The sequence below is a fragment of the Nicotiana tabacum genome, chromosome 11 (assembly GCF_000715075.1).
Source record: "Nicotiana tabacum cultivar K326 chromosome 11, ASM71507v2, whole genome shotgun sequence".
NCBI lineage: Eukaryota > Viridiplantae > Streptophyta > Magnoliopsida > Solanales > Solanaceae > Nicotiana > Nicotiana tabacum.
This window is the reverse complement of record NC_134090.1, coordinates 175482718-175494093: the sequence shown is the minus strand read 5'-3', so window position 1 is coordinate 175494093 and position 11376 is coordinate 175482718. Positions and strand designations below refer to the sequence as shown.

Below are 11376 nucleotides of genomic sequence, written 5' to 3'. Positions count from 1 at the left end.
TATACAGATAGAGAAGTTGTTTCCGATAGACTCTCGGCTCAAATAAGTACAATATCAACAGTAAAAATACGATATAATAAAACAACAAGTCATTTTTCCACAGCATGCATAAATTCGAATTAGTCGAATCAGTGAATATCAACCAGCTAAAAAAATAAAGGAGAGAGATGTGAGGGTACATAAAAGCTTATCTAACGGATCTTGCCTGCCTTATTATGGCTCCCACGCTATCCTTTTAAAAAACTGTAGTCTAGGTGAGATGTACATTCTATATAAACCCTTTTGTATTCTTTGTAAATAGAGAGTTGGACATATAACTCTTTGTCAAAACAGAAAAATGACTTCTTGGGTCAAAACAATTACTACTCCTTTTAGAAAAGCTCGTACTTTTTTCAATAATCAACAATCACCAAGAGATTCACCAAGAGATAAGAAGTCACAAGAAGAAGGTATGTACATGCAATATTTGTGTATGATAATCCAGTTTATATTGTGTTAGTTCATAAGTGAATCTAGAACGGGTCCGTAAGTTCAACTGAACTCATTGCTTTCTGATAAAAATCACTTATATATGCAAAAAAGGAAATTTTGAAGAGCAAATATATGTATAATAGTTCATATCTAATCTGACTCTAAATCTTGAATTCGCCTTAGTGTGTTAGTGTGATTTAGAGCCGCTTGAGTAGGTTCAACTGAATCTACTATTTTTAGTTCGATTCACTTATACATAGGCGGAAGGTGAACCTTGGCGTAATTGGTAAAGTTGCTGCCATGTGACCAGGAGGCTACGGGTTCGAGTCGTGGAAACAACCTTTGGAAAAAATGCAGGATAAAGTTGTATACAATAGACCCTTGTGGTCCGGCCCTTCGCCGGATCACCGGACCAGCCACTTATATGGGAGCTTAGTGCACCGGGCTGCCCTTCACTTATACATAGGCCAAAAAATTAAAGTGAAAATATATAATCCACTACATTCGTTCTGAATTCGTTGATTTTAAATCTTGAATTCGCCTCTGGTCGATTTTTTGGCCTTGTTGTTTAATTTTTGCACATATTTTTTTGTATTTGCAGATTCAGAGAACCATGTAGTAGATTTGCAGGGTGAAGTAATGGCTTGTGCATATGAAGATGTTCAGGTGATGTGGTCAATTTTAGACAAGTCCAAGGCCATTAGAACCTGAAATCTTTGTTTTTTCAAGCTAAATCAAGAACATATTGTACATATTTTCTCATTATCTTGTTGATGTGGTGACCAAACTGACGCCCAAAAAAACAAGATTTTGAAAATTTTGATGCTATTCCATAGAGTGGTAGCCCCCCCCCCCCCCCAAACCCCCCACCGGGGAAAAAATGAAGAAAAACATAACAAAGACTCAACAACTTCTTCTGACACCATTTTTTTTCTTTTTTGCTATTTTCTATGATCAACGAAAATCATGGATAGATTCACTGTACTGGGTTTGTATTTTGTAATTATCTCGATGCAGTAAAAATTAATTATTTATTCATTTTATCCAATCTGATAAGTGTCTGAAAAGAATTTAACGCATCCCATAATTATAGTTCTAAATTCTAATTCCCGAATCTGGTTGAGGTGCTGCACTAACTTTATTAGCATGATTTTCAAGTTTCTGTAAAAAAAAAAAAAAAAAAAAAAAGTCGGGTCATAGACAAGTTTATTCATGCATAACGACGCTCAAAAGAGTTGTGATGGAATAATAAATACTTCTTTATTCTTTGTCCTTCATCGTAGAATTTTATGGCGAGAATCTGAAATTATATTGGAGACATAGTTAAGTAAATAAAAGTATGTTTTCTCTAGCAGCTTAAGCTTTTATATGAGATGGTCATATACTATAACATGGTATCAGAGCAGGCAGAAGTTTGAGTTTGAGTCCCATCGCCACTCAATATCAAAAGAATTTTTACGTGCTTGACTCATAAAAAAGAATCAAGCCCGTACGTGAAGAGACGTATTGGAAACATAATCAAATAAATAAAATTGTGCTATTAGGTTTAAGTCCAAGGAATATATACAATGTTGCTTCCAAATGTCTCACGTGTAGCATCTATTTCCCATGAAACTTCCTTCTTTTCTTTTTTGGTGTCATTTGCACAACCTTTTCTGAAGTAAAAAAAAAAGGAATTTGGTGTACTAAGCTCCTGTTATACGCTGGGTCCCGGAAAGAGCCGAACCACAAGGATCTATTGTACGCAACCTTACCTTGCATTTCTGCAAGAGGCTGTTTCCATGGCTTGAAGACCTCCAGGTCACATGCCAGCACTTTGCCAGCTACGCCAAAGCTCTCCTCCTAAAGAATCAATATTCTAAAGTAAAAAAGAATCAATATTCTGATCATACGAAAGAAGCTCCAAATGTCAAAGGCTTTACAGATCATACATTTCAACTCCAATTCCTATATCTACTTCAATCATCATTAGTTTAACAACAAAACAAACCAAAAACCTGAAAGAACAAAAGCAAATCTCGAATTTTAACTCCAAAGGTTCAACTTTTAAAGTGATCTAATAAAGTTTTGAAATTATGGAGTCGGAATTTAATATTTGTTAAAACGTTAGTAATTTGCTCTACGTCAAAAATATAGTTCAAGTTCAACCCATATTTAGCTGTAACTTGTAGCACTTTACTTGCCACATCCGTGAAAAGCTTGCTAAAATGAGTCTTTTAGAGCTAGTAAAAGGGCATCCTAGTGCACTAAGCTCCCGCTATGCGTGGGGTCCAGAGAAGGACCGGACCAGAAGGGTTTATTGTACGCAGCCTTACCCTGCGTTTATGCAAGAGGCTATTTCCACGGCTTGAACCCGTGACCTCCTGGTCACATGGCACCAACTTTACCAGTTACGCCAAGTCTCCCCTTCAAAAAGGCAGCTCAGTGCACTAAGCTCCCGCTATGCGCAGGGTCCGAGGAAGGGCCGGACCACAGTGATCTGTTATACGCAGCCTTACCCTGCATTTTTGCAAGAAGTTGTTTTTACGGTTCGAACATTTGACCTAGTGAAGCAACAAAACTCTGATACAAGAGAATGGCCATCATTCATGAGAATCACAATCCCATCTGCAAAACTATATCCTTTTAAGCATGTTTATCTGTTCCCTTTCGTATATAACTACTTCCATCTGGAGGAAAGTGCACTACTGTCCCAAAAAGAGGTCCAGAATTAAAGCAATTTGAACACAACTGGGATTCACAACGGATCCTCGTGAAACCTTCACTCAACGCAGCAATTGACACTCGTTCAGATATGTTTATGGAATAATAACAACCACAGATCACACGATCCGAAGCACGGGCAAGACCTCCACCATGAACATGGCACGACAAACATGCGAAGCGAGATAGTATGAGTGGTTATCACTCTTGCCATGCATTCAAGCAATGGCTACCAAGACAGCAAATGCTTTTTATGGATGTGTTAAAAAGGGCAGAATTCATTGTACATGCTTTCATTTTTTAAATTATCGACTAGTCATATGAATGGCACCTTACAATAGCTTATACTATGGTGCCTACCAAAACTACTTGCAGGGGAATCTGTTGGAAGTCTGAGATGTTCTTCTTTATAGTTGATAGTCTCGAGACAAAGGCCGTGAGGTGGAACTTGCAAGGCATACTTCGCAAGTTCCTTCCTATCACGAGATTCCAAAATCCTAACAACAATATCTGGTGGAACTGCTTGTCTTCCAACTTGAAGCAGCAAAGCAACCTGCCAATGATTTTGAAAGAAAACACTATGCGTTATCTTCAGCTGCATTGCTCAAAAGCCTTTTAATTCAATGGAGATTTAATCATGAAGCCATGACAAAGTAACTGAAGATTTATAAGCATTTGCCTATCACTCAAAAACCCTATTTTACATAGATAAATCATTAAAAAGCAGAGGAAGTTTTATGAAACTCTGTCGCCAAAGTTATATCGACTCTCACTTAATTTCAATTACCAAGGTAAGAATAATCAAGTAACATACCATGTTCCGAACTTGTCTATATAGGAAACCAGATCCTTCAACTTCAAGCCGCAAAAGAGGTCCCTAAAAGCAAAGCACGGCAAAATTCAACTTAAAAACTTCATTGATGGATATATGACCCAAACTTTGGTTTCCCTCAAAACTTCATTGATGGCTCTGTGTGAGAAGAGCATCCAAAATCGAATTACGGAAAACTGAAATGATAAAATCAATTTTGTTGGGATAAAAGTGTCAGTTTGGAGGGCGAAGGAGGTTGGCTGATTTTGAAGTCAGAAGCGGTGATGGACAGTAAGCTTTTCCCTTCATTTTCACTTTAATTTTGTTTCTCTAGCTTTGGTAAACTATTAGCGAAATTTGTAAAGTGCAATCTGAGATATTACATAACTGAAAATACAACAATTTGGTTCAGGAGATATTTACAGCAAAGAAACAAGTATGAATTGCAGAAGAGTGAATAAACAGCAAAGGCGAAGACTGAGAAAGGTTGAGCCTTCTCCTATCTTCTTTGATAAGTAGAAAAGAGTGTTTATTAGGCACCAAATATGTGCTAGAAAAGAGTCTGTTTATTAGGCACCAAATATGTGCCAACTCTTTACACAACATAAAGTACAAAATTTTAAAGCAATGTATACAACCCTTAACTCCTGTAAGAAGTCAGCAAAAGGTCAATGACTGTTAGGCCTTTCAGACTAGTGCCACCAAGGTAAAGTAAACAAAAAGTCAAACCTAAATGAGAGGTACTGAACTGTATCCCTTTAATGCTTTCTGCATCAAGCGCCAGTTTTCCATTCCTACTCGTAATACAGAAATGCCAGCTTAACAAAAGTTCTTCATTGATACTGCAATATAGACCAAGTTATAGAAGGTTGCGCATCTGCCATCACCCCACCGTTTGGATGGTGGATGGGGTGGGTGCCTGCGCCCATTTTGAATAATTCAAGGGATAATGAGGCAGACAGGTTATTGGGAACACAATTGGCCATGGAAAATGATTTGGAAGACAAAAGCCCCTACAAAAGTAGCTTACTTTGGTTGGATTGTAACTTGGGAAGCCTGTTTAACTCAAGAAAATCTCCAAAGAAGAGGTCTTTTTCTGGCTAACAGGTGCTACTTATTTGAGGAGGATCAGGAATCAGTTGAACATCTTTTTCTGCATTGTAGAATTTCTAGACAGTGTTGGGACCTTTTTCCGAGTATCTGTGGTATCTCTTGGGCAATACCTAATAGCATAAGGAGCTTACTCGAGTGCTGGAAAGGGCAGAGGATTCGAAAAGGCTTGAAGCAGATTTGGAATACTATTCCTATATGCATATTTTGGATCTTATGGCTGGAGAGGAATAGAGCTTGTTTTGAAGGACAAAGAAACCTACATTTAGAATTAAGAACAAGTGTTTACAGAATCTTTTCTTATGGTGTACGGGTAGTCTTATTGGTAGCACAAATGAGTATATGAATTTCTAGGGGGCAGACAGTAGATGCAGTCTTTATGTTCTGATCTGCATTCCCTTTGTTATTGTACTACTTGTACCATCTTGGTACCTTCTATCACTAAAACTTTTACCATTTCAAAAAAACAAAAATTCAAGGGATAGAGTGCAAAAAAGATCTTTTTAAGGGGGAAAGTGTCAATAGTGCTCAGTTTACGTGCATCACAGCACGACACATGATAGCCTTTTCCCTGTCCTATAAGATAATCTCATCTATATAAATGGAGGATTTGGATTTCTATGTTCAGGATAAGATAGTCCCATCTACTGCTTGTGTGTGTGTGTATATATATATATCACAAGTATGGAACTTTAGAACTTACGATTCACAGATACTCATTTGACATCAATACAGCAATTCTTTTTCAAAGGAATGCTTCTAATATAAATTATACTGACATGTACTTTTTATAACACTTTATACTCTCTTTCTTCCAATTTGTATTCTGAGACATGCTATGATATTGACACACTTGCGAAATAATAACATTACAAGACTTAGTTACCCTCATGTTAAGAAATTAATCTTATCAAAAATTGAAACTTTAACAAGGAAGTGAGCTGTTTCTTTTCTAATCGAAAGTAACTTATATCAACCACTTTACTGTCCATAAAGAATTGAATTAAATACTTAAATCTCCATACATAGTCAAAATATATTAGATCAAAATGGGATAGAGGTGACAACAACAAAAAAAAAAAAAAAACAGTGCACTCCCACACGTGGGGTCTGGGAAGGGTAATGTGTACGCAGACCTTACTCCTACCTTATGAAAGAAGAGAGGATGTTTCCAATGAACCCTCGGCTCAAGAACAGTGAAAAGGAATTTGGTAGCATGAACGTAAAGAATACGTATACTCATTGAGCTTTTAAGCCCGGAGAAGTGATGTGCCTAATGACTGGAACTTAATATGAAAGCCACATGCATGTGACCTTGAGCAATAAGCAGGGGCAGCTCAACAGTATCCGGGGCCTAAAGCCAAACTTCAACGAAGGGCCCTAAGTTTTTCATATTTAAAAACTCATTTAATAAAATTTTATTTTGAAGTTTATTTTTCTAGGTTTTTGAGATGTAAATTTTTTAATAATTTATTTATAATCGATTTCTTAATATATATATATTTCTACTTTCTAGAGTTATTATTCAATTCTTTTAGGATTTCCAGATTTTCTAAAACATCTTTGTTAAACTCTCACCAACTTCTTCTTCTTCTTGGATTCCATTCTCTTCTAGCTCAATTATATTAGTAATTTGTTTATCTACCATAAATTCTTCCTATTTTTGGGAATTGTATTAAAATTTCAATTCTTCTCTCTTTTTTTGGTATTTTTTATATGCGGGTTCATATTTCTTTGTTAACATATTAAAATTCTAATAAATTAAAAAAGATAATACATATACTTACAAACAAAAGATATTAAAAAAAAATTTAGACGAAAGTAATAAAAAAAAGTATAGAACAATTGAACCTAGTTTAACAAATAGTCATAGATAACTTGATATTACTTTTGCTATTTCAATAATTTTGGTGCAATGCCGGGAAAGCTTGACAAAAAAGGAGTGCGAAATTGCTTTCTGCTATCATATTTGACAGAATATTTTATGATACAGTGGACTTATAAGTCTAGAAAGGCTAAAAGGAATATAAAAGATTAAGTAAAAACTAGTTTAAAGAGAAAGTAATAAAAGTAACGTGGGTCTTGTGATAATAATCATAATATATAAAGGAGACAAGAAATATATTCACACGTAAGTTACTATTTTTATTCCCAAATTATCTCCATCGGTCCCATAATTTCCTTATTTATGAAAGATATATTTTTTTTATATATACTAAATATTTTTAAAAAAAATTCATCAAATACAGATACAACTATTTAATACAGTACCAGAAAATTTTGGGGCCCCTCTAGATATGGGGCTTCAAGCAATTGCTTGAGTGGCTTTACCCTTGAGCCGCCGTTGGCAATAAGCCAGCTCAAGTGTATTTTGTGTAGGCTAATTGATATCTCATATTCAGTAAAGGAATGAATATAGTACCTTTTCAACAACATCAAAGCGAAAAATCGTCTTCACTGGATTTGGCACCCGGTCATTTCGTGATGTATTGGCGAAGGCAGAAAAGTCATGTTTCCCCAAGAAATGCCCTGCAGCCTCTCTCATGACAGCAGCATCAAGTTTATATGTGCTATGGTAAGCATAGTGCCTCGTGAATGGGTCCATGATAGTGGAATTATACACTTGGTAGCAATAAATCTTGCTTGTGACAGAGAAACGAGCATGAAATTCAGGCACCGCAGGGCTAATTTCTCTAACTCTGATATCAAGAGGAAGAAGACCATTTAAACCTTGGTGAACGCCTTCTAACGTTTCATAGTTGAAAGGCGTAATGAAGTGTCCCACCTGAAAGCCAAAGTTGGCTCTAAGTCTATTTTTTTAAAAATCATTTCGTTTGGTTAGTAAGAATCCATTGGCAGGGAAAGCAGACCTGACCCCATGCATGAACTCCTGCATCTGTTCGACTTGCACCAACTGAACAAAGATCTTTGCGGTTTAATTTTGTTATTTTAGTCAGAGCTTCTTCCAGAATGCACTGTATAGTAGGTGTTGACTGCTGATACTGCCATCCTACAGGTTATTCGTCATTCAGGATTGTAGACATAAACAACTGCATCCCAACATACACTCCCTAAATAAAGGGAATTAAAGAGTAAAAACATTAAGCAGGTAAGTTCAACATGATATTATCTAAGAGATCATTGTGGCTGATAAAGAACCACAAAAGAGAAAAAAGACGACCTTGGAGAAAAACAAACTCAAATCACCTACATCAGACGCTAGGACGAAATAGAGAAAAGGGGAACAAACTTTAAGGTGTCAAATTTCCAATTACTACTACCTTCAAAATCTTACTATGCCCGTCTGACTTGCCTAGTTCACTTCATCAGGGTTGACTTGATTAATTTTCAGTCTAACATCGGACATTGATTTATATATATTTCAAATCTATAAGTATATATTAATACTACATCAAAAACAGTACTAACTACCAAGTTTGAACCCTCAAATTGATTGATAGATAATCATAAAGGTCACAAAAGAAGAATATTACTGCTCTTTGAATAGTAATTAGATAAAAAGGGGAAACCTGGATGAGAAACTCTAAAAAGGATAGGATCCCCCCAACTCAACCCCTCAAAGATTACGTGAACGAACAATGTCCAGCAGATGTGCACATGATTTTGAGATGAATTTGATGCCAAAATGACATTTTAGACCCCTAAACTAACTCTAAACCTTCATTAATTTTCTACAGATGTCGTTGATTATTTATTCTCTTACAAAAGAAGTCTATGATAATATACTATGGCGAAATATGAATAGACGAACAAATTAGCTGTTTATAATAACAAAGAGAGAAGTAACCAACTTCACACTATATCATACTCCGTCAGATCCAATTTATGTGACACAAATTCCTATTAGTCTATCTAGAAAAAAAATGACATTTTCAGATACAATTCAAATTTAAACTTCTACCCTTAGTGAAACTGACATGTTCAAGACAACAAGTTCCAATCAAGGTACAAAAGAATGTAAACTATGAGAGAGGTATCCAACTTCATGCTATATCATACTCCCTCGAACTCAATTTATGTGGCACCATTTCCTTATTAGCAACAATAACAACAAACCCACTTTAATCCCATAAGTGGGGTTTGGAGAGGTTAGCGTGTACGCAAACCTTACCCCTACCCTAGAAAGGTAGAGAGTTTGTTTTCGATAGACCCTCGGCTCAAGGAACAATAAAAATAAAGCAACAAATAATACCAACAGCAATGTAATAGGGTAATAGAAGCGAATGGTACAACATGTAATAAAGAACCAGGAACAAGAGAATACAATAATAGCACTACAGGTAAGCCTAGTAGAAATTCACAACTACTTGTCAACTTACAACCCTAATCCGCGATAACCACACCTTACTGGTCATTTCCTTATTAGCCTATTCTATAATAAAAAAATAAAAAAAATAAAAATAAAACTAAATTCGGAAACAATTTAAATATAAACTTATTCTCATATTACCTTAATGAGTAAGCTTGCATAGCCACAATGTTATGACATGTTCAAGATCACAACTTTCAAAACTTTTCTTTTTTTTCTTAAAATTCCGTATTAGTCAAACTAAGTGATATAAATTAAAAACCAAGGAGAAAATAAAACCTGAGAATCTGGTACCGTCGTAAGCAATAACAAAACGCCATTTATAAGCTGGTAATGACAATTTCACCGCTTGACCCTTATTTGGATCTTCGTCCTTTCCACTCCAATTCTGTTAGTATATTACAATTAAGCATCAATTTGAAAATACAAAAAAAAAAAAAAAAAAAGGTAAAGTCAAGTGACAACAGAATAGCAACATACAGAGGTAGAATTGGAAGAAGACGGCTCGAGAGTGGGAAGTGATGGAAGTGCCAAAGCTGCTGGAAAACACATTCTTCATTCACATTTATCAGTCTACGAATTTTTTTCCAATTTCTAATCAGAGTTCAGCTGTGAGTGTTAAATCCGAAAATCTGTTCATTTATCTGGACTCTTGTTAAAAAATTTGGGAGAAAATGACAAAAAGGGTTTCTTATGTTTGGTATAGGTTTAAAATAGTCTCTTAAGTATATTCTTGTGTAATTTTAGTCCATTAAGTTTGTTAAAAGTGAGATTGATCTATATAAAACAATTAACAAGCTCTTGTTGTTAGATTTAACGGAACTGTAAAAGAAGAATTGATAATTATCACTCTAGAAACTACATCAAAAATTGCAAAACACATCAGAAATAAATCAAATATAGATTGTAACTTAAAAACCTCCTCCAGATATTAGAAATAGATTTAAAAAGTAGCATAAATTGTAAGATTTGCACCTCCAGACGTGTCTCATAAATCATAGTAATTTCTTTTCACCTTTTTTCGTTAAATCTTGCAACTAAAATTTGTTAAATATTGAATTCGTTTTGACAAACTTAAAGAAGCAAAAATACTCTGAATATATTTAAAGTGTTATAAAATAAAGAATGCAAAGTAAAGACAAGTATAAAGAGCAATTGATATATTATTCGAATTCAAACTGATGTACATAATGAACTGAAATCTCTTCTATTGTGTAAGCTGCTACTATATCAGATATGAATAATCTTCTACTGAGAGCAATGTTTATCCATAACGGAGTACTGAATGGATAAGCTCATTGTACCCAGTATAGATAATCTTCTACTAAGGGTAATGATTATCTATAACGGAGTACTGAAAGGATAAACTCATTGTACCCGATGTGGATAATCTTCTACCGGGGATAATGTTTATCCATAACGAAGTATCGAAAGGATAAACATATTATACCCGGTATGGATAATCTTCTACCGGGGGTAATGTTTATCCATAATCGGGCACCGAAGTGATAAGTTACTTCAGGAAGCTTATTTCCAATAGAGTACTAAATAGATAAACATATTGACGGCGAATTCTCATATGGATAAGCTTTTTCAGGAAGCTTATTTACAACGGAGTACTAAATGAATATCTATAATATAATATATTTATAACACTCCCCCTTGGATGTTCATTAAAAGATAATGTGCCTCATTAAAACCTTACTAAGAAAAATCACGTGGAAAAAATCCTAGTGAAGGAAAAAGAGTACACATATTTAGTAATACGCATTGCTATGTGCCTCATTAAAAATCTTATAAAGAAAACCTCATGAAAAAAAAATCTTAGTAAGGAAAAAAGAGTGGATCATGTATTTTACTCCCCCTGATAAAAACCTTGTTTTAAATATTTGAGTCTCCGCATTCCAATCTTGTATACCATCTTCTCAAAAGTTGAAATTGGCAAAGATTT

The 11376-nt window shown here is 35.0% G+C and overlaps 2 protein-coding genes across 2 annotated transcripts; one reads left to right on the top strand and one right to left on the bottom strand.

Moving 5' to 3' along the window:
- The first annotated feature begins 238 nt into the window (after positions 1-238).
- Positions 239-1318, top strand: LOC142166141 (uncharacterized). Its single transcript, XM_075224568.1, has 2 exons — positions 239-449; positions 1073-1318. The coding sequence occupies exons 1-2, from the start codon at positions 338-340 to the stop codon at positions 1180-1182; spliced, it is 222 nt and encodes a 73-aa protein (XP_075080669.1). The 5' UTR covers positions 239-337; the 3' UTR covers positions 1183-1318.
- Positions 1319-3080: 1762 nt separating this feature from the next.
- LOC107780745 (uncharacterized) lies at positions 3081-10078 on the bottom strand. Its single transcript, XM_016601325.2, has 6 exons — positions 9906-10078; positions 9705-9813; positions 7966-8105; positions 7518-7880; positions 3989-4051; positions 3081-3727 (listed from the first exon to the last, which is right to left on the bottom strand). The coding sequence occupies exons 1-6, from the start codon at positions 9975-9977 to the stop codon at positions 3491-3493; spliced, it is 984 nt and encodes a 327-aa protein (XP_016456811.1). The 5' UTR covers positions 9978-10078; the 3' UTR covers positions 3081-3490.
- Between the last annotated feature and the right edge of the window lie 1298 nt (positions 10079-11376).